This window comes from Homalodisca vitripennis, unplaced genomic scaffold (assembly GCF_021130785.1).
Source record: "Homalodisca vitripennis isolate AUS2020 unplaced genomic scaffold, UT_GWSS_2.1 ScUCBcl_5824;HRSCAF=12743, whole genome shotgun sequence".
NCBI classification, from domain to species: Eukaryota; Metazoa; Arthropoda; class Insecta; order Hemiptera; family Cicadellidae; genus Homalodisca; species Homalodisca vitripennis.
Genome location: NW_025781945.1, coordinates 8,659 through 33,590, shown reverse-complemented (window position 1 = coordinate 33,590; position 24,932 = coordinate 8,659). Strand labels below are relative to the sequence as shown.

Sequence of the window (24,932 nt, the reverse complement as noted above, 5' to 3'; positions counted from 1 at the left end):
CATTTGTACTGACAATGAATAAACAATCATTTTGGGTAATTTATATCATTAATATTATCCTGAAAAACTAAGGATGAATGAACTGACACAAGGCACACATTGAATTATGTTTTATTATAACAAGAAATGGTTGGATAAGACATCATAAATTTAAAGAATACAATTTTTTTAATAAAAGATATTTTTAATCGCTTTTATCGTATTTTTGTTGAAAAATGTATCAAAAGCCTCCAACTGTCAATGAAGCAGTTATTTAGTTTGTATCTTAATCTATTTGTTTCATTCGTAAAATAATTTCTGTACACAGATAATTCACTAAAATTACTTCTGTACCTATAAAACTCACCTGAATACAATACAAACACTCATCTTTTTGTCCAATATTTGCATCACAACCAACACATTATCGCAATTTGTTATATTACTACTAAGCTATAAATAAATTAAAGGATACACTTAAAACAGCAGAAACTGCCAAAGTATTACTGTACATGTAAATAAATAAAACCAGCAAACTGAGATCGTTATCTACAGAAAATTGACTGCTTTCTGATTATACCAGAGCATGCCATAAAGCTGTGGCTAGCTGTCCTGTATCTGAGAGTGGAACTGTCGCAGTACACTAAGGTCTGTCGGGATGTACAGGTGCTCGTCTCTACGCCACTTGACCATCTGATGGTCGAGGAACTCTGTGAGCATTGTACGCAGCGCAAGATCACTCGTCACCAACATCTCCTCCCGACACCGGCCGTACAGCTCACTGAATGCCATTCCTACCACAGTAAACCCAACTGTTAGAAACAATTTGTTATTTAAAGTCATGGAAAGGAGAAGAGTGCCTTTTTGGTCAGAGTTTACTGCAATAACCCTTCTACTGCTAAGCCCTGATCAGCATAATCACAAGGTATTTATGAAATTTAAAAAATTATTAATTTGCTACACAATATAACATGTATTTTCCGTAAATTACAAAGAATAGAAATATTTAAAAATAGAACACCCAAAAATGTCATGTATTAAATTCAAAGTTTTCAAAAATTCAAAATTTGAAAAAAAAACATTTACAATCAAACACATAAAGAACTAGATTTTTTGGACACAGTTCTTATTTTTAACTTAATTTTAAATGTATTAAAATAGAGTACATAAATAAGACAAAAATCTGGGTTAAAGAACTTATAAATTTGGGAAAGAAAACCAATGTTACTTCATCAAAATAGAAGCTTTTATAAAGAACTCATTTCAAGATCTATATCAACTTATGTTTTGAATTTGAATCAAAATTATATAAATCTATTGAACTGAATTGTGGTGAATATTTCAACTATATATTTAATACTATACTGGCTACATTCTGTGACTTGAGCAATGCTTTTGATTGTGTCATTAGTAAAATTCTCATCGTAAAATAAAAATATTATGGATTTTCTGTGTAAACTTTACATTTATTTGAATCATATCTCATTAATCGTAGACAACTGGTAAATGTCAATGGTAAGTGGTCGGAGGAAACTACCATGGATTGGGGCATTCCACAAGGGGACTCCGTATTGGGTCCCTCAATTTTCTTAATCTATATAACTTATCTGCCTTTCTTAATTCGAAAACCATTTTTCTAAGTAGATGACACAACCTTCTTTACGTCAGTAAAAATTTTAATGATATTGAACTGTTGGAGAATTCCTGGCTGTTAGAGAATCCAATTTATAGCTTAAATTAATTTTTCAAAGGATTTTTAATGATTATTGCATTTTTGTATTCTGCTACCAATTACTGTTGTGCTGTATAGGCTTCATTATTGTTAGTTTTAAGATTTTGATGTGGCTGTAATAAGCTGTATTTATGACTTTGGAGTTGGTGGGACTCCCTAAGTGTTAAGGACTGTTGCTAGCCTCAACATAAGGTTGTGCCACCCCTGCCTGCTTAAACTGGAGAGGCTGGTACATAGCTGGCTTTCCCTTCTTCCACAGAGACATGACTGAGATAATGCCCAAAATTCTTTCTTATGGATTTCAACAGGAGGCGGATCCTACCCACATCCAGAATATCCTGCCACTCCGGAAGCAGTACAAAGGTCCTTTTAGGACTAAAGAAAAAATTTGCACTAGCCAAGCTGCATTCAAAAAAGAGTGGTTTGATTGACAATCGATTGATTAATGACTCCTGTGTAGCTGAATCTAAAAATACTTAACACATGAAGCATATAGTGGCAGTATACTCTGTCTAAACTCAATGGTACCTGTGTATTTCTGGCTGTTGGCGTCCAGGTGTTTCTCCAGGATGATGCGGAATACGCCGCGCGAGTTGTGGGGTAGTGAGCGGTACACACTGAGCAGTGATGAGAGCGCCAAGGTCCCACTGTTCTGCGCCATCAGAGACGTCTCATAGCTGGTCTCCTCCACGTACGGCAGCAGCGTCGTCACATCCTCCCACATGAAGTTGTAGCCACTCAACTTGCCCTGGTCCCACACTAGACAGGTGTAACAGTATTACAATGAGCGCACTCCAAAAATAAATCCCAGTGAAAAAGAAAATCGGTACTTCGGTATTATATGGAACCCACTAAAATATTATGGATTGGTAGGATAACAGATTTTCAGCCACTTTCCATCGTTAATGTTAGAAAAACAGTACACTGCAATTCAAAGATTGAAGTATCATATTCATATAATATATAATTACTAGATTTTCTTAGTTTGTGTCACTTAACCTTAAGATTTTTTGACACCTGATGAAGAGGTTAGATTCTAATCCTCGAAAAGTGTTCCGTTTTTGTAACATTAATGATAGGAAAAGTCCGAAAACCTGTCATCCTATCAAATCATCCATTGTCAATAATAAACTTTAAAAACAGTATTATGGACTTTCACTGACCCAATCACTCCCACAAACTCTGGATCACAATGCTTAATATCACCATCAGTACTATTAAAAAATGTTTTTTAGCATTAAAAAATATTTTTTACACTTAAGGGTTCTTCTTACACTATTTTTTACGCATAATAGGAGAAACAATTGTATGACACTTCATGGGAGAATTATGTGGAATCCAGTAAAAATACATGAACCGTTTAAGATAATATCCATAACATATTTTTATAGCATCTGCAAATATTTAATTTAAATAATTTGTTTATAGCTCGAAATAGAAGTTTTGTAATAAAAAAATTAATTAGAAACAATTTTAGTTGAGTATTACATGTAATTCTAATAATGTGCAAACTTACCTCGTAATTAATATTTGTGTCGTCACAGATTTTAAATAAAAATTATGATTTTCTGTGTGGATCCCAAAAGCTGGATTTATTTGAGAATTGACTAGGGATTCCTTCTTTAAAAGTTAATACCTGAAATTTGTTTGCTTCCTTATTCTACTATTAATAAGAAGATAAAATTGGAGTACTAACAGAGCGGACAATTTATGTGATCAACGGAAGCAACGAGATGCACCCTCTGCAGGCTGGCAAGGCGAGACAGAACACGTTGAGTCTTGTCGCAGCGCAACATTTCTGCATCCAGGTTGTGTACAAGCAGGAACACACGAGGCGTCCACCGTCGGCTCTCTATCCAGTCGACTGTGGCATGTGCGGATGGCAGCACATACGTCAACCCGAGCAAGTCTCGAGCTATCATATCCACTATCTGTTGGACGAACAAGATTATAATCGTCTACATTTAAAAAATGTTTTTGGTTCAATTACTTAAAGTCTAATCAAAACAAGTTGACTTGAGACAGCTGAAAAATAGGTTCGAGCAATTAAGAATGTATTGTTTTTAATTTCGAGATTATAAAACAGTACTTTCCACAAACAAACAAAAAAAACTGAAAATTATATTTTTCTTCCTAGTGGTGCTAATTTATTTAGAGGAAATGTAAGTCATCTGTATGGGATGAATAATGTACAATGGATTTGATAGTCTACTTATTCACACAAGGTCGTTGAATTATCAATTTCTATACAATCACATAAATAAGTTATCTACAGTTGAAATGTAGTTTGGTACTATCTCATGTACTGAACCTTTGACAATTTTAACCTTTACTTTTCAAGCTTTCTCACATCTTAAAAGCATCTCAGATTTAATGTAAACGTACAGAACGTTTCCAGTATTTTATTCATACAATATACATAAACATATATTCAACATACAGTAAACTATCAACTATCTGTATGCAGTTATCCACTTTTCAGATTATCCATGGCGTCAGTGGTAAAAAAATTTACTTTTAAAAATACAATAAAATTAATTTTTAACCCTTCGCATGCTACTAATAAAACTTTCCTATAACGCAAAGACAAGTAAAAAATTTTGTTTCTTTAAGTTCAAAGCTAATTTTTATTATAACTAAATTATAAAAGGTAAAAGCCAAAAATTATGAAACAGGGCATTTTAATTCAAATTAGCGTATTTATTGATAAAAATAACAAAAGAACTATTTACAAAACTGCTTATTTAAAATAAATTTCAATTTCATTGTAAAATGTAATTAAATTGAAAAGATAAATTACATTTCATTATAAAACAAGATAAATATTTCAAACTAATCACAACACTACCACACGATGAAGAATAATAATGAGAAACATAGTAGACGCGCACTCGTGATACACAAGAGAGCAGTAATACATGCCACGGATATGTTTAGTTACAGCTCTGTAGGAGATGCAGAACTGACGAGCAGGCGGTTGGAGTTACACAAAGGATGCTCACCTACTCCTGCCGTTGAGTGAAGGTCGTTTATAAATACTTCCTTGGCAAGAGCGATAAGCACAGAGCATGTACGGGGCATTTCAAAGGTCTTTTGTGAACTAAAAAACTCTCCAAGAGACATAATCTATTATATCTGATTTAACTGTATTTGGAGTTTTGGTCAAAGTATTACCATTGTAATATATCTGTCTACGGCGTGGGAAGGGTTAAACTTGCAACACATGGTGTGGCATACTCCTTCCTTATATACAAGGGGTTTTTGTTCATATCAGTCTTTATGTTTTTGAGTACAGATTAAGAGAAAAACATCACTAAGTCAGTATTGCGCCCGAAATTTTTAACGAAGGTTAACAATTACCAGCATAAATATTAATCTTATAAAAGGTAACACGAATGATTACTTAAATATTGTTTTGCACTTTAAACATTGCCAAATATGTAGGACATTCTTAAATGTGGACAAAAAAGTTTTGTCCTAATCTAATTAACCCTTAGCACGCCGTAGACGGAATAATCCGCGATGTTGTTTGGTCTTATAACGCCAAAGACGAAATAATCCGCCGATCGATAAAAATACATTTTATTACTGTTTTTTAAGAATAAGAATAAGAATAAGAAGAATAAGAATTCGTTTATTGTCATAGAGCTTACACGAGCATCGACACAAGTCATGTATAAAATATAAAAATTAGCATAAGTCCAGACAAGGAAAATTCAGTACCCAAAATATGAAGTTGCCAAAACAGTCACGCCACAATTTAAATTATTTTAAAATATAAATAAATAAATAACAAATTAAAACAGGTATGTAACAAATAAACAAACAACAAATAACAACAACAAGTAAAACACAGCCTCAGAAATTACAACAACAGAATTATATAACATTGATAAATTTTTTAATATAGTTTGTATAAATAAAAAACCATGACATTAACATTTAAAATCTAATCATTAAAACTAAATAAGTTATGTCTAGAAACTAACAGTTCTACAGTCAAAAAATTCTTTCAATGAATAAAATGGATTGACTAAAAGCCAGGAATACAATTTTTGTTTAAATTCATTAACCCCTTGACTGCTGTAAACGTACATATACGTTTTCGTCCGCGGAGCCCTCACTGCTACGCCCGTAAATGTACGGAACACGATGTATCTCTTTGTTGTAGTCCACTACTACTGAACAAAGGGGCCCACACCATCTAGCGGCCTCAATATGAACTATCTGGACACTATTCTCTTGTTGATTGGTGCTGCTACCTGATATATTATATTTCAACTACCACAAAACCACGTGCATTTCTGTTCTGAATAAGTTTTGTCAAATGTCAGTCACAGAAGTGGTCTTGTCTTGTGCTTTTATGTGTTTTCGGACTTATTGAGGTGTTTTATTTATATTACCTTTGTCAAACAGGCAGAAAACCAACGTTGCAGCAGTTCCACCTAGAGCTTGTTCGCCAAATAATGGCTGATAATTTGGAACCACGGACAAAACAGAAAGGTGGCCGACCCTCTGTGGGTGATAATCCAATGCGTCTAACACAGCGTCATTTTCCATCTCTTGTACCATCCACGGAAAAAAAGAAAAATGCACAACGTATTTGTCACGTTTGTAAAAACACAAAACAAGGAGAACAGAAACGCCGCGAATCGCGCTACCAGTGCGCTGAATGCGATGTTGGGCTGTGTGTGGTGCCGTGTTTTTGCACTATTCCACGAACTCAAAAATTATTGAATAATAACTCAAAGAGCTTTACAAAGTGTAAATACAAACAAATGTTCTAAATAAATACGTTTCTTTTCATTGTGAGTATTATTTTTCACTTGCTAAAGAATTATAAACAGATAATTTCCTACCCATCTTTAGTTCCTTCAACCCCCCTCCCCCCCACCATCCCATTATATAAAAAATACGGGTTTCCCCCTAATTACTCCTTATTGTATTCTGGAACTGGCCCTCTAAATAAATAGTACTCAGAGTGCTGTATAATATTGTTTTTGCCAATAAAATGATTAACATTAATTTTGGTTGCAAGTGGCAAAAAAACCCCGCAGTGAGGTGTCAGTACTGCAAGAGTATCACAGCATTCAAGGGGTTAAAACTATATTTCAAGATAAGTGGTCTTAAACAGTTGTATACTTTCAAAGCAACAACTGTGTGACTATTAATAGTTTTGTTTAGTCTATAAAATTCTATGGATACACTTTCTTTATTTCTGGTGTTATACATATGTCTGTCACTGTATGTCTTCAGAGGTTCAGGATGTTTGAGTATGTAGAGCACAATATCAAATATATATAAGTTAAATATTGTTTGAATTTTATTTGCAATAAAAATTGGTTTACAGTGAGCTAATGGTTGACAACGTGCAATAATTCTAATGGCTTTTTTTTGTATAGTAAAAATTTCTGATATCCTACTGCAGTTTCCCCATAGAATAAGGCCATATCTGAGCACTGATTGAAAGAAAGCAAAATATGCCGTTCTGAGGTAATCAGTGTGCACACAACACGTGAGACGTCTTAAGAGGTAAACAATCCTGGAGAGCTTAGCTGATAGGTGATCAATGTGGGATCCCCATGTTAAATGATCATCCACACAAACACCCAACAACTTCACATTATCCAACAATTCAATATCAGAATAAATATTGTAATTTACTTGTCTGAGGCTAAAAACTATATGCTGTGTCTTGTTTTCATTCAACAAAAATCCATTGGAGTTAAACCACAATGATGCTTGTTGAATGGATTCCATTGAAATTTGTTTCAATTCATTCAGATCATTACTACTACTTAAAATGGTTGTGTCGTCTGCATATAATATAGTTTTAGAATTGACTGAGAAAGGTAAGTCATTGATAGCTACCAAAAACAAAAGTGGTCCGAGAACAGAGCCCTGAGGAACTCCATACTCAACCAAGAGCTCTCCTGACCACCTTCCCTCGGCAAATACTTTCTGTCTACGATTACTTAAGTATGATTCAAAAAAACTAACAACATTCTCACTTAAACCATAATATTTCAATTTCATAAGGATGTCACCGTGATTTACACAATCAAACGCCCTGCTCAAGTCACAGAGAGTGGCCTGAGCAAAGTCTTTGTTTTCAAAAGCATTTAGCACAAATTTAACAAGGCTGTCTATTGCATCAAAGGTGCTTTTACCTGACCTAAAGACAAATTGTGACATACTCAAGAAGCCATTACTTTCCAAAAAAATGCTAATTTGATCGTATACCAAAATTTCAAATAATTTTGATAGTATTGGTATAACAGATACTGGGCGGTAACTATTTGGCTCGTTCTTGGGCCCCTTCTTATAAATAGGACAAATACGAGCTATTTTAAGTTTATTTGGGGAAACTCCCTCAAGTACGCAGAGGTTCAAACAGTATGAAAAAGGTTCGGCTAAAGTTGTTATCACCTGTTTTATAAGAAAATTTGACATATCATATATATCACAGCTATTGGAGTTACTCAGACGCTTGGCAGCATTTATTATGTCATTGGGAGATATATGTTTCCAAGTAAATGAGAATGATGGAATTAAATGTTTCCGAACAAGATCTTGAGTACTCGGAGCATGTTTTGACATATTTATTTTTTGTTTAATATTTTTCACGGAATTTATAAAGAAATCATTAAAGTCATCAGGAGGTATACCACTTGTTACTTTACTACCATTTTCTATGTTATTATTTATTATTCTCCATGCTGCCTTTCACTTATTATTACTGGACTCTATAAGTTCAGAATTGTACAACATTTTGGCATCTACTATTGCTTGTCTATATTCTCTTTGTAAGGTCTTAATATGTTGCTGAAGCTCATTGCTGGTAGTATCTCCATTCAGTGATTTTAAAAAGAAAAGTCTATCCCTCATGGAAGATAATTCATTGTTGAACCACTTATTTTTTATCTGTGCATAATTTTTTCTAAACTTAACCATTTTAATTTTTTGAAGAAATTTGATATTATTAACTAAAATAGAAAATATTACTTCAAATACTAACTCTGCATTGTATTTACCTGAAATACAATGAGTGATCAGGCTCAGCCAATCATATGAAGCCAATCTAATGGCTAATTCATTGATTGCAGTTTTTGGAAAAGAGACTGTTTTATAGTTGGAGTCAAATTTAACAGCTACAGTGTCCTGATATTTGTCATAAATTTTATTTGTCAGATTAATTAAAATTGCATCATGGTCTGAGAAAATAAAAGGAACTACATTACACGACAAAACATATTTTAAGTTTATAAGTTCAATACATAAGCCACAATACAAAGTAATGTACTGGCTTGACCAAATAATCCAGTTGCAGCTGTCAGCTGGCCGCAGTAGGTAAACAGTAAATTGTTTTGTTGCTGGCAGCTGTTCTCCCACTCCCGTCTGTACGCCGATGACGATACTATCCGCCATTACCGACTGTCAGTGGAGCACGCATTGTGCCTTTGGGAAGTGTTCTTGCGTTGTCATTCTTTATACAAACAGTTGTAAAAAGTTATTGTTACCATGTTTTAGGTGTTATAATAAAGTTTTTATTGTTTGTTTTTCTGTTGTGCAATTATGGCTGCAAGTCATGTCCCGAGACCCCATGGCTTCATCCTGATTTTTGTTTTGAAGTTTACCGTACAACTGCCTAAATCTATTATTATCAGAACTTATAAAACTAATCAAGATCAGCATATTACACTTTATTTGTTTTCTTATCCTTGTACATAGTTTTCATATTTTTCATCACATGCATTTGATTACTCTGTAACCTAAATTTGATTTTGATTGAAATATTCCATTATTATGAAAAAATGTGATTGTTTTAATGCAAGTATTACATTATTGTAAAATTTATTTTTTTGTGTGTGACTATTAGTCATTAGGAATGAATAAAAAAATTAGCTTTAAAGAATTTTCATTTTTATTTTCCACATTAAATGAGCGTAATCTAAAAAATTACTAAATTTATATCGGCGTTCAAAGGGTTAAATGTATTTTGCAATAGATACTTTACAATTTTAGATATTTACTTCTTAAGCTTAGTTCTGATAAAGAATTTGGACGCTGGTTAAATCAGTGCCATCATTTGTGAAGTTGCCTGGCGATGGAATCTTCGATTAGCCCTTGTAGAAATAACAATTATATTAGAAAATGTGTAATAATTTACTAGTAATAATAAGTTATAAATTTGGATAGATGTATTGTTTTTTTAAGTTTTAAAGGTCAAGGAGGATGCTGCAGATTTTCGGGAGGGGCCACAGTGGGTGTGTATGAGCATGGAACATGTGGGAGTAAATAAATTACAATATATATAATGTGAGTTACTTATTATATTTTGTGGTAAATTGTTTGTTTTTTTTAATAAGGGCAAGAAATGTGTTTTTGCATATTTGCAAGAAGACTAAATTTGCCAGACGATAACTTTTAATTGCATTTAAATCATTATTACACACTACAAGGAAATGGATACTTCTGAAATTACCTAGCAGACTACATGTATGAAATCTAATCCTTAAATATAATTATTGCTCACCTCTTTTATGTTGATACTCGGGAAGAAGCCATTCACGACAACAACATGGCTATTAGACAGCATTTCTTTGTGAAACTTTTGTAGTATTTTGTACTTGGAGCCGAGTCCATAAGCGAGAATACTGAATCCTTGGCTAGAACAGATGAAAATTGTATTGAACTATATTCACCAATAGAATAAAACATGAATAGAGACATTACAAATTGATCAGGGACTCTAATTTAAAAACATATCATTTACCTCAAAGAAACACTGCAATGATATAAGACCCATCATAATAGTTGATGAATGAAAAAGAAAAAAAAATCACTTCTTGAGAATTTTATTTAAATGTTACTAAACCACTTGTGTGTATCATATGATCATACAGTGCATATATATATATCAGTCATGGAGCAATGAGAATATGAAGGTTTACTTATTCAAATGTGGCTGTTTAATATGATCTGCTTCATGCAAAATCTAGAGTCTCTGGATGAAATTTTACATGGAATATCTCTTCATGACACATTAACATTTTGTTCATTAACCCTTTTAGTGCTAAGGAGTCTGGCACATTGCCATACCCAAGAGTGCTAAACATTTTAGTGCATAAATGCAGAGTTTTAGTGAATTCCTTACTATTTCCATATTTAAGGTCATATCTTGTTACTTTTTTATTGTATTGAAGATAAATAACCAATAAACAGAAATATATACAAAAAAATATATTTGTACATATTTTGATTGTTATATAAAATTTTAATTTTTGTTGTTTTAACTTTGGCATACAATTGTAGAATGTAAACAATTTTATATTAATTTTCTGATGCTACCATGGGAAAAAGAAACTAAATCTAAACAAAGTCCATATATTTTATTTTATTTTTACACAACAAATAAGAAGTGTAGATTAAAAATAAAATATGTTGTCCGCGCCAAATTTTGTCCTACATGTAATGTTTGAAACGCTCAAGAGAAAAAGTAATACACGTACTATTATTAGGATAAATACTTTACTAACATTATTACTATTTATAAAAAAAGAAACTCAAGCACAGTTAACACTTTTTTTACCTAAATAATTGTTTTATTCAGTAATAACACTATAAAAAAGGTGAAGTAATTTGGTGTTCTTATTAGACATAGTTTGTAACTTAGTAAAATATAATACACACGGAAAACACAAATGAAAAACGAAGTAATGCAATGATTTTGAATACTAATGAAGTAGTATTTCACATTATAACACAATTTAATGGATAAAATAAGATAAAACAGGGTAAACAAAGCACAGAGTCAGTTCGCTCACAACGTAGACATCCGAACTGACCTTTTTATTTCACATTAAAGACGTATAAACAGCTGGTCGTCGGCAATCAAATATACAAATATCATTACTCTATGGCTTTTGGATGAACTGTCATCGTTTGCAGCCAGTAAATTGCATAAACTGAACCAACATATATATATATATATATATATATATATATATATATATATATAAATAGACTAGCACTTTTAGAAATAAACGCAGTGTCTACGACGTAGACGCTGTAGCACTAAAAGGGTTAAGTTAGGTTTAAATAAACAATACACAAGTTCCAGCAAGCTAAAGAGGACACTACAATATTAAAGTGTGCTGATATTAAATACTGACACCGACTTTTAACATTGGCTTTCCACTATAAAATTTTTTCTTTTTACTCTATGAACAAAAATGTCACAATATGCTAAATCTCTTATGAGTGTACTGAGTTTATTTATAGATTTATTAATTCGGATTTTTTCTCATTGCCATCATGATTATCCATAAGACCAATGTATATTCGTCAGTTCATTTTCCGGATATCATGCGGACAGATAGGCAGAAATGAAATTTTTCAGTGGCTCAAGTGACAAGCTTTGTTAGCACTCAGCCAGTAACATATACTCTGGGAAAACAAACAAGTGTCGAGAAAATATAGTACTAATATAGTTTACAGATGACAAATAAGGCAGGGAGAGGGGGTTCCCTCTGTCTAGCACAGATGCCTGCTCTTCTGTTTTGTGTGTCCTACAGAGCCATCACCAAATATATCCTATCTGCCCAGATGATATCATAAGATTATAGATCTTATCTGTGAACCCTTAGATAAGGAAATGTTCTAATAACTAGTAGTTTATATCATTTATCAGTTTTATTATTTTTTACCAGAATTTGAACTTAGATCAAATTTACATTATAGTAAATTGTTATTTTTAGATTTGTATCAATAAATATGCTAATTTTAATTTACCTCTTATAGTATATTTATAATAAAAATTAGCTTTGAACTGAAAGAAAAATATATTTTATAGATGTTTCGGTGTTATAGGGAAATCAATGGATTTATCAGCGGTGTGCGGAGGGTTAATATTTTTACAATAAATGAGCACTAATCCGAGTTTAACGCAGCAAGTATTTTATGCTTTACTAGTTTAATATAAAATACATACTCTTAAGATACATATAATTTTACAAAATAAACCACTAACTGAACTTCAAAAATGTAGAAAACAATTCTTAAACAGCAAAAATAATATCACTATTATTGCTATCTCGAAACACACACGCACAGAATGACCACTTAGCCTACCTGAGCGCAAACATCCAGCGTTGGAACATGTGCATGTCGCCTGCTCTCCGTGAGGCCAGCGCACGCTGGTGAGAGGGGCAGAGTGTGGGGAGACTCAGGGCGGGGAGGTGTGTGTGGGAACTCTTGAGACGACTCAGGTTGTGGTCCGACGTTACGCACTTGTCGGACTGTGACCGGAAGTATTCATCGGCAGTGAACACCTGTGCAACAGATGAAGTTTTATCTGTACGATGTTTATTAGGATACTTATAACGGTTTAAAATTATATCTTAGTACCTATTATGTATTGTAATATGAGAAGCACAACAAAGCTATTCACAAAATCAAAAGAAATGAAATGAAATGAAATATGCCTTTATTTAAGAGGCGGAGTTAGGGCTATTTAGCCCTCTCTACCACTCAACCTCAACCTCAAAAGAGGAGGTTGATACAGAATAGAATCAGTTCTCCTCAAAACAATTTTGGGGAAAAGGGTTAAAATGGAAGAGTATCAAAGACTTAGAAATACAAAATGATAAATCTGTCCACAGTTTATGGTTTACTTAAAGCTTTACACACTTAAAACCATCTGTCAAAACATGTAAAAATAATACAATATATTTCATATCCAATTTAGAATGTGGACTGGTTTTAAATGAAATATTATGAATGCATTGAACTTATTTATTTTCATTAAATATTTTTCTTATACTTGTATTTTCTTGTAATGGCACAAATATTTAGACTATTTTTATTTAATATTGATAATTTACAATATCAACCAAAAAATATTATATTGATTTTATTATATTCTTAATTTATTTAGTTCAAAATTTATTGAACGATTCAATATGCTACAACTCAATTTCAGGATTTGCACTGAACGATGAGTAAACTTAGTTTGTGAGATCCAATTTTTAGTTTCTGAATTTGGTGTAACAATTTTATGACTGCACCAAACTCATGAGGTACATGATTTTTGTCAATACTTCCATTTATCTTTTCACATGAAAACTTAACAACAACTTCAACTGGAATGTTCAAATTCACTATAGAATATATAAAAACATCATCTTAATCACAGGAAGACTGCCAATGTTTTAGGGAATTCTTGTTTCTGTCTGTATGAATAAAGTAATGCTAAACAGATTTGTAATGTCCACAAAGAGTGTGACCTACACTCATTTTTATGGTAGAGCTACTGAAAAAATAAAATTCACATTTAACAAAATAAATTTACTATATCGAGTACAGTAATACACTGGGTTGCTCTCACTTGTTCTGTCTATTATCCACATAAAAATGATTTTTAATAATTCTATTTACCACAGAATAGTCCTGAGCTGTCTCAGATAAAAGCTCAAAACGGAATATCAAACACATCAATCATTACAAGTGTCTGTGATACAAGAATACCAGTTTTACTATGAATGTTATATTGTTCATTCACTTTCTAACAATATAAAAATTATAGGTACTTTGGTATTATCCAGAGCCAGTGTCAATGAACACTGGTGTACTGAGGAAGAGCTAGGTCTGTATAGACCTGATGGTTTTCTACTTGCTGCTAGCTTTTGTAGGCCTACACCGTATGGTGGTTCTGCGATCTTCGTTCGTGACTCCTATCAGCACTCATTTATGGTTGTAAATATTGTACCTGTTATTGAACTAAAACAGTTTGAGGCTGCAATGATAGCCTTTAGTTCCTTAAAGTTGTTAATTGTATCTAAGCACCACACCCCTGACTCCTCTGTGGAGATATTTATTGATAGGTTAACTGGACTCCTTGACTTTGTAAATAGCCATTCTAAGTATAGAACCTACAAAATTATTTTTGCGAGTGATCTTAACATTGATCCCAGAGTAACCAGCCCTCTGATAGTTAAGTTTCTTAACATTTTAAAGTCTTATGACTGCTTTTGTCTTAATTTGCAACCTACGAGATCTTTAGCCTGTTTAGACAATTTTATTTCCAACCTACATCCTTCTACATACATATGTAAAACAGTGCAGCCACATCTTCCTGATTACCTTGGTTTGGTGTTGGTGGTAAAGAACTTATGTTTGCCCTCGAGTTCTTCTATAACTGCGGATCTCCCACAAACTTATCGCTATAGGGCCCAGTTGAGACATCAGTGTGGGCTTCGGTGGCATCCCGCACTTCTAGTGAAAAAAGAAAAACATCCCTCGAGATAGTACTTAAATTCAAGCTCAGATTATGTGAGCACTCATGAAGGTTAACTTTGGTAGTGCCAGTAAAATATTTATGATAACCTAAGTTACACCTGCCCATATCGCATAATAACAAATAGTAGATAGGGACAGAATGGTTTCCGGATTATACAAAAGTACCAAAACATAAATTAAGTACAAAAACTCACATAGTTAAACTCTTTCCCTCTCTTTTTACATGAAGTAGTGGCAGGTGGAGGTTGAAAGCGGAGGGATCTGCGGCAGGAGGGTATTGCATCCTCACTACCCTTTCCTGAGTCACTGTCTGATTCTTCTTCTTCTTTGTCTGACTCTTCTTCTTTATTTGATTCTTGCTCAGAATCTTCTGATTCACTGGTGCTGCAATCGCTGCCTTGGAAATCACTATCTCCATCATCAAAGTCCTCCATCTGTCTTGTATATGCCTGGATAGCTGTTAATAAACATTTATTAGCAAGACATGTTTAGGCTAACTCGGCTAATTATTGGTTCTCAGTGATTCAATACTACTAGTTTAGAATATACATTGTTACAAAATATATACCTTCATGAGATCTCTTTACAATAATGTCATCGTTTGTTTACGGGAAGAAGAAAAAACTTAAAAAGAAGTTTGGTACATATCAATATAGCATAAATTAATTAATTATACTCCTTTCACATAAATTATTAAGAAATTTTAAACGTCCACAATTGTTAGTCTTATAACTTATATATTCTTTCAACGACGATGGCAAATTTTATTAATTTATACATGTTGAACTTTTTTAATAATAATTGCAAAAAACTATAATACTTTTTATGTTAAACGCCTAAGTATAACAAAAAAATTATGTAGGCTTCACAATTTTTCACAAAAAAATATTTTAACATGTTTTTTCAATGTTCCTCCGTGTACCCCTTGGGGGTACCTAAAAAATTAATCAGCTGTGTGCCCTACAGAGTATTTATTTAAGCGTGGCCGCAGATTTATTATAACCGATGATGCAGTTGATCTCCGCAGATTCGTTTGTTGAATCCCATTGATAGATTCTCGAATTTGAATTTTTATTTAAGATTCGGTGCATTTGAGATTCGGTTTTGACATCTGACAAGATTGTGCTTATCTGAATGAAAATTAAATTTATAACAAAAAACGCTACATCTTCTATTTCATGTTTCACAATTTACAATAGTGCTCCTTTGCTATAAGAGTTCAAGTAGTAGTTTCATGTAGTTATTACATTTCTTTACAAATTAGGTACGAACGTATTTAGATTTTCAAGTGATATGTTTTGCTAGCCTATTGTATACATGTTTTCTTAATTTTCATTACTTAGAGTATTTAAATTTTTAACTTTTTTGCGTTGGTTTGGAAGTACTTTTTAAAACACTATTTTTGAGGCTGACATTCCAAAGTTATTCTTTGTCTAATAAAACCTGAATTATCACAATTGTATGCTGTTCTTGACAGAACATCTTGATCTCTTAGAGGATTTTACTATTATATGAACATGTAGCACTGATAATTAATAAATTATTTTATGCAAATTTTGTATACCAGCCTACTGCAACTGTTTTCATGGTAGTTCTTACCGAATATTTCTCCATAACTTCACCGAACATGACCTACAAGTCCAAATTCATCTCCGATTATAAATTTTATAAATCTATCTATGCTATATAATTCAAATTTTGGAAACAATAACTGTCCCAAAAAAGCCCAAACAAGTTGAACCTTGATACAAAAATTTATTTTTAAATATTTCAACTAAGTTCATTGGCCAGCTTGGTACACTACTTCATTTCATTACAGCAGTCATCCAAACTTTATAAAAATTCATAACTCTGTTATTTATAAATGTAAGAGATAAAATAAAAACTGTTATGGAATACTTGTATCATTTCCTATACGGTTTCTTACAAATATTTTGTTCGTATCTCAGTTTTTGAAATATTGAATATATGTACATCCCATAAGAATAAATAAATACTTTTAACCGAGCCAGAAGGACTATTTGTAATTATTTCATCATATTTTTATTGACTCAATAAGGTATTTACAATAATATGCAAACTAAATTTTGCTGAATTAATAAAAAATAAGATAGAGTTAGTCTTTTTCTGATATACAAAATTTCAATGTTCTTAATTACACTAAACTATATAAGGTCTAATAACTTGGTGAAATATTTTATGTATGTTATGACATCAAACAACTATAATATTATAATAATGAATAAAATAGATAAATATCTTTACCTCTATTATATGGTTATATACCATTTCTTACAAATATTTCCTTAAGTTCTTTTTTTAAAACCAAACAATTTGAATGGCCACAAATTGTGTTGCAAACAATAATGCAAATTATACTGTTCTAAATATTCAGTAGTACGGTATATACCTTTTTTTTGCCTAACTCGCAGCTGGTATGGTGTCTTTGGAACGACAATGTCAACCTTTCCTTGGGTTCTTCTCGGAGTCCCAGTGCTCTTCTTTGGTGTATATTTGGTGGAAGGAGTTTGGTTGCGGAAGGATGTATTACGTCGTGGTGTCATCCGTAAACTTGGAGTCAATGCTTTTATGGGGGTCTTGTGTGAAGGTGTACTAGGTTTAGTTTTCGGCGTTCCTGTGCCAGTCCTGATTTTGCTTGCCGATTCCTCAGCCTTGTAGAGCATACCCTGCCTCTTCTTGGGCGTTCGGAACGAGCACATCTCCCCTCCATCCAAATCATCATCATCACAAAGTCCTGTAAGTTGGAAATTCACCATGATTTCAATCATTTAAAATATTGTTCTATTTAACAAAGTTTATGAGAAAAATATATATTATAGCACATACACAACTAAGCTAAACAAGTAAGTATTTATTGTAAAATATCTACAAATTCAATTTTTTGTATTTTGCACTGGAATTTAGTATATTACGACAAAACAATCACAACCGAACACCTCTGATTTTTTTTTATATGTAGCCAAGTTAAACATCCACTTCCGGTATAAGTGTGGTGTTATCCGTAAGACAAATGGCCCGTCTCAGCCATGGAGCCAAATTCCCATGAGCTGTATCCGTAAGTATTAGTTTTGTTATACATAATATTTACTAAGCTGAGAACTTTCACTAGCAGGGATCACTTCTGGCTGGTTTATACCTTCCAGTTGAACCTACCACTGGGCACAGCAAAAACCGATGTGTCACTTAAATTTGGGCAACCTTATAGTCCAGTTATTTTAGGTTTTTTAAACCTCAATCTGCAGAAAAATTCCTAGTGAGCTGAATTTTGGTAGGCCTATACACCTTCATTATGGTGTTTTAATGAAGATGTTAAAAATCGACATTTATATCATGCCGGCTAAAAAAGTTAAAGGGTCAAAAGGCCCCAAAAATCATGGCTCGGAGGTCAATAAAGGTCACTATAAAAATTATTTCTCATACAATTATGTCTCTACAAACAATGTCTCTTGCATTTTTCTGTAAAGTCAACCGTTTTCGGACTAGAGTGCTGAGAAAGCGAGTAGAATGCACTCACATAGGGTATTATATACTGAACACATATAAGGCGTCAACTCTAATGCTTTTTATCAATGTATTTCAGTTTTCTTAAAACTTGTCTCTGTCGAAGCTAAGTACCATGATAAGTGTTTCTCCAATTTTTTGTTACTTAGTAGAAAGGGTGATGTAGGCCGTCCATTGGATGAGAATATCAAAATTGATATGGACAATGCTTTCAATGTAATTGAAAACCATGGCAATTGTCAATTCATATTGGCTGAGTTGAAAGATGTAATTCAAGGTTACGTTCCAGATGACAAGACAATTATTATAAAAAAACTTATTGCTTGATATGGGAGTAATATTGTAATTATCATGTAAAACAAATCTTTGACTATAATTTGCTTTCGAGATACTGCAGCTAATATTTTGACTAATTTGTGGTACGAAGAAAAGTTTCACAAACTTTATCACATTTCTTACATAAATTAACTGTAAAGAATCAAAAATTCTTAACAAAAAAGGTTGAAGCTAAGTCTAAAGTCATAGCCCATGCTATAATGAGTGTAATGCGTCCACTATCATTTTCATCACAGCTGCTACTTAGCCTTCCCGTATTCCTTCATAGAAGATATGCCTCAAAAAGAATACTAGATGTTTTGTCAGCAACTTTTGATGAAGTTAAAATTGAGAATATCGACGATGGATGAATATAAAAGAAATTATATACAACAAATTTTTCCCCTATTTTTAAATGTACAAATAAATAACTATTGAGCATAAAATAAAAAAAAAAACTTTATTACAGATCATAAATTATGCCTACGGGGGAAACCATGTTTAAAAAAAATGCTCCTTACATTCTACCTCAAAAGTGGTGAGGAAACGAGTGCATCATCATAATGTAGTCGCTTTCTAAGCGCTCTAGCCAAAAACGGTTGACTTTACAGAAAAATGCAAGAGACATTTTTTGAAGATAATCGTATGAGGAATAGTTTTTTATAATGACCTTTATTGAACTACAAGCCATAGGTCGCGAGATATTAATGAAAAACTGATTTTCGTGACCTTTTGACCCTTATAACTTTTTCAGCTGGCACGATATCAATGTCGATTTTTCCCATCTTCATTAAAATGCCATAACGAAGGTGTATACCAAAATTCAGCTCACTAGGAATTTTTCCACAGATAAAACCTTAAATGACTGGACTATTATGGAATTCCAGGAACGGCACATCACTAACCGCAAATGTTGAGATTCTGGGGTGCAAGGGTAATTCGACAGGTCTAGACTACGCAGGAGATGACGGTTGGAGTTGGTGGGATTCGTTCCCTAAGTATCAGAGGTTCTTGCTAACCTCAACAAGGATGTACCAACTCCCTGTCTGCTTTGGAGGGGCTGGTTCAGAGCTGGCCTCCCCTTCTTCCAGGGGAACATGACTTTGAGATTAGTGCCCTAATTCTTCCTCATGGATTTCGATAGGAGGCGGTCCCTACCCCTAACCTTATCCATCCTGAATATCCTATCTCTCCGGAAACAGTGCAAAGGTCCTTATAGGACTAAGTGCAATTTATAAGCTTCTTGTCCTAAGAGAGAAAAAAAAGCTGAGAATTTCTTGTAATTATCAATCTTAGCAGATAATACTAAAAATAATTGAGTTCTTACCATTTGGTTTTTGATTACTAAAGCCAGTAATAAAATTGCATATCACGAATCCTTTTATAAAAAAAATTCACGTGTATATTTACTATAAAAATTAACTAAAGTCAGTTAAGTTTGAACAAATATCTTACCTGAGGGTTTTTCACAAGTTTCACTGCTCTTTGATTCGTTATCCGAATCTTCTTCTATTCCTTCACTCTTCACTTCATCTTCTGTCAGTTTCTTTCTCGGTCTCCCTCTTTTTGTAGTCAACTTTTGTGTGGATAAAACAGGTACTGGAAACAATTTTTTTTTAATTATTAATGAACATACACAAGAAGAAAAAGATAAAACTATGCTTAAAAGGTTAATTGTTTGTAGGATAGTTGGCACTTCACTCCTTATAAATTATTGTTCTCAGTAAATACTATTATAAAACTTAACCAAAACATTAAAGTACACTATTATGACAAAACTCAAAGAATTACCACAATAGTACCATATTTAAGCATTCAATTCATACACATGAAATTGAAATAGTTAAAAGTGTTTAGTGCTACTGACACAGACTTTCACCATAATGTAGCACTATCCCCTATCCCATATTTGGTTAATGCAGTCAAATACAATGTGTGCCACTTTTGTAACCTGTCGCGATGTTACACACTTTTCCTTTATCACTAATAGTCTGTTTTATCATATAAGGACTTTTGTTCACACCACTTTTCAGTTCTCTTGAATTTTAAAACTACAAAAGTTTCAGCCTTCGGTATAATACATCACTACATATTTTGGCATTAAGCATGTCAAATGGGTTGTCTTATCAAATTATATATTACAAAATAGAGGTCTTTTGAGGAATCACAAATTTAAGGGTCCATTATAGGAAACATTTAAGGATCTAATTGAGTTTTTTACAATTTTACAAACATAATTAGTGTAAGATTAAATTTAAAAATATAAATTTCAACACACAAAAACTACCTTATTTTAAAACTTTAGGGTCTAGTAAGAGTTTAGGTAAACGAAAGATTTTTTAAAGACTCGTTATTTTTTTTAGAATTGGTTTTGTGGGTTTGATAGAGGGTCAAAAGAGCCTATAATTTATGTTGGCGTACCATTTTTGGACCATTAGATTTAAAAATTCAATGGTCCCTGGTAAGGCTATATAAATATTAGTTTTAATGTTTGTAAAAAAGTATGAGTATGAAAAATTGTACACCAGTTAAATACAATACAACAATAGTTAAATACAACAATAGGTACAATTACTTTACTGTAATATAGCAAATACTAAGTTCAAACAACGTATAACGTTACTTAAGCGTTGCTAACAACTTACCTGAAGTTAAATTGGTTCCTACAATTACTTTTACAACATCTTCATCATTTATGGCTTTCACAACAACTGTATTTATTGTTTCATTTTCTGCTCTGGTGATCAATCTTGAAGATCTTTTGGACATTTTAAAACTCTGTAACTGAACAGTGAAGAATTATTCAAATTAATTCTATCAAGATTATAAGGTATAACTTAAGTTTATGAGGATTTTAAATTAATACAATTTATTGATGGACATGGGTTAATACATTAACATATTTTTTGAGCAACCTTGGTCTTATAAAACCCCAGCTTGACATCAACCCTACATCAAACTACATGTCCAAACATTAATTATAATCATTATTAGGTTGCAATAATAATCTTATTTTTAAAAAGGTTCATGCTATAAATGGCTCAAAAAAGGTACTTTGCACTAACGCACACAAACTTTTAAAGGCCATGTCCTATTCAATTTCTACCCTAAAAAAATATATAACGCAAAAATGTGTAGAAAAAACCTACAATTTTGCAGTCTACAAAATTTTGCATATCTTTAATAGTTTTTTAGTTATTTTAAAGAAAATGGGACATTTGCAAAATTACAAATATGATTTTCTCACTTCAAGCTCAATTTTTGTTCAATAATTAGTCGTTCAAACTGGTCAAACACTTAGAACGTATTATAAGAACATAAATAAAGTGAATTGTAAAGGGGTAAAGTCTCAAAATATTAGATACTTCTTGCTGTTTATTATGTACGTTAAAAATCATATGCTAAGTTAAATGAATTGAAATATTGAATTATTCCTTCGAATAAAAATATCGAACCATTTGATAAAAACAACTGAATAACGAGTGTAGGTGTAACCATTTTTATTTAAAGGAAGTTACTTATAGAACAAATTAAAATATGTACAGTTAGTGCAGATGATTTAGTTATTATTCAAATTAATTAAAATTGGTTGATTAAATCAATGACTATAATAATAAAATATAATTGATCATTTCCATATAAAAAAACCAGAGTCCGCTTATCATACTCTACCCGTGATTCCCACCCCTTAAACACATACGTATGTTTGTTCATGAGGATAAGCAGGATACATTAATAACATTAAAGTTTTAATTGGTTCTTCTTGCCATTAACTTAACCCACTTATACCCATTTGAATTATGGTTATTTACAATTTATTACTGTCAGCTTGTTTTAGTGTAAAAATAACAACATTGTTCCAAACAAATTCAAACAGGTATAATCATCTGTATGGTATTGGAGTAATGACCATAAGTACAATGGCGATGTTGATGTTTTATTTTTGTATAACAAGCTGTCAGACATGTTTATCCTTCAAAACAGTAAAAAGTAACTAAATGTTACACTGTTTTGTTTTTAACATTTTATAAATAAAGACAGCCCAAATGATTTTTAATTCATCATTAAATAAGATTTTTTTTTATTTTTTAAGTTTTTTTTTATATTTTTTATATAAGTTATAATTATATTTCAAGTTACACTACACTGTAATTTGAAATACTTATAGTGTAATTCGGTAGTGTAGATCATCATGAATATTGATAATTTGAATGTAGTGATGGCCACTTATTAAACTGCAGCCTTAATTATAAATAAATATGATTAGAATCTTTTTGTATTCAATAGTTTAGGTATATCTAATTGATAATTTGGGTAGGGTATGATAAGCGGACCCAGTTTTTTATATCAAAATTGGCAAACGATATTACTTAATCATAACCATCGATATAATCAATCGATACTGATGAATTATTTTGAACAATTAACTTAAATAATCTATACCAACAGCAGTATACAACTTTCAAGTAATACACGTAGGGTAATATTTTCATTTTATATAAGTAACATTTGATTATTAAAATTGAAAGTCAATTAAAAAAAAACTACACAGCATTGCTTTGAAAGATGATGAGACATGTTTTTCGTGAGACCATTATGTGACATTTATGGGAAAGAAACAACTGTAACTTTGAGAGGAGCAAATATGGTTGTCTTCAGTTTTCCTAATTTTGGTTAGGGCCTATAGTAATTTGTTTGATCACTGTAAATATTAAATTCATATTTTAATTTAAAACATATGATTGTTATTGAGTACGATACTGTTATATCGCAATCTATATAACAGACTATCAATTTAGTCTAGGATTTGAGTTGCGAATATTAGGTATCGATGATTACATTCTTTGATATAAAAACCGGGTCCGCTTATCGTACCCTACCCGATAATTTGGTACCATGATTCAATTTTGACTGTACTGCAGTTAGATTAGACTGAAAAATTAACTAATTAGGCTGTATGACATAGGCTATTACATAGTTCTATGTAATGATTTTCAAAAAACCTTCATGAAATACAATAACAAAATGTTTGTTTATTTATTAAGAGTACAGAAGAAAACCTGCAAAATATAAAAATAATTGTTCATTGGGTAGGAAACTATTTTTGGACTCTTGGTTATAGGTTAATAGGTATCTATGAAAAATGTTTGTAATTAGCTGTATCATTGAGATAGGTATATTACAACCAAGTAATAAGTAACCGAGTTTAGGGGCATAAACTGGAGTATTATGCCGAAATCGCCATAAAAATTGTGGATCTGGCTTAGCTTTTCAAGAAATCAAAACTGATGTTTGGCTTACAAACACTTCATCCACAAAAAATAAATATTGTAAACAACAAACCTGTATTAATCTCAAACGTGGGTTTTCTATATTTAGTTATACCATAAACTATCAATTGAACTAAATGGGGTATTCGTGAATAACTGGTGAACAGTTAAACCAAACGAAAAATTTAGAATTTGGCACATTAAAACATACTCATTTCCAAACTGATGTTAACTTAATGATAATCGAACTAAGGTTAGGAATTGTGATTGTGAAGTTAAAGTGCTTCACTAAAACTGCTTAAATCTCAACCACCGTGAAGTTAGCGTCACTTTATCGTCCGTCTGTATTCCGTGCAACAATTTTGCAGTCAACAATCTGAAGGCGCTAACAAACATTCAAAATCTGAAATAATAGTATAAAACTAATTATTAAAAAACGATCTTTCACAAAATCTACACAGTTAATCGTATTTATTACTTACCACAAAGAATTCCCGTTAATATACTTTAATTATACTTTAATATACCAACGTCAAAAAGGTGGTGTCGGCCGTCAGAGGTCCTATCGTCTAAATTAAATGCACCGTTAGACGGGCGTTCTCGTATAAAAGTAACTCCTGAGACTTAACCAAACAAGTGCCCGCAATGAAAACTTTGTACACAGATGCTCTATAAGCTGAACTTTAATATACCAACGTCAAAAAGGTGGTGTCGGCCGTCAGAGGTCCTATCGTCTAAATTAAATGCACCGTTAGAAGGGGCGTTCTCGTATAAAAGTCGCTCCTGAGACTAAACCAAACAAGTGCCCGCAATGA

The 24,932-nt window shown here is 32.2% G+C and overlaps 1 protein-coding gene and 1 long non-coding RNA gene across 2 annotated transcripts; both read right to left on the bottom strand.

Moving 5' to 3' along the window:
- Window positions 1-222: 222 nt before the first annotated feature.
- Window positions 223-17,787, bottom strand: LOC124373528 (origin recognition complex subunit 2-like). The gene is made up of 7 exons (XM_046831890.1): window positions 17,421-17,787; window positions 15,205-15,467; window positions 12,845-13,044; window positions 10,248-10,380; window positions 3,408-3,642; window positions 2,240-2,470; window positions 223-773 (listed from the first exon to the last, which is right to left on the bottom strand). Exons 1-7 carry the CDS (start codon window positions 17,785-17,787, stop codon window positions 583-585), a joined length of 1,620 nt encoding a protein of 539 aa, XP_046687846.1. The 3' UTR covers window positions 223-582.
- Window positions 17,788-20,362: 2,575 nt separating this feature from the next.
- LOC124373529 lies at window positions 20,363-24,406 on the bottom strand. The gene is made up of 3 exons (XR_006923447.1): window positions 24,191-24,406; window positions 21,493-21,631; window positions 20,363-20,446 (listed from the first exon to the last, which is right to left on the bottom strand). It is a non-coding gene; the product is annotated as an uncharacterized LOC124373529 (long non-coding RNA).
- Between the last annotated feature and the right edge of the window lie 526 nt (window positions 24,407-24,932).

Excerpts from the sequence above, each read along its gene's own strand:
- LOC124373528 (XM_046831890.1), bottom strand. The coding sequence starts at position 17,787 with ATGGTGAATTTCCAACTTACAGGACTTTGTGATGATGATGATTTGGAT. Across the intron at positions 15,468-17,420 it reads GCGAGTTAGGCAAAAAAAAG|CTATCCAGGCATATACAAGA; the intron begins GTATATACCGTA and ends GTTTATTAACAG. Across the intron at positions 3,643-10,247 it reads CGAGTATCAACATAAAAGAG|ATAGTGGATATGATAGCTCG; the intron begins GTGAGCAATAAT and ends TTCGTCCAACAG.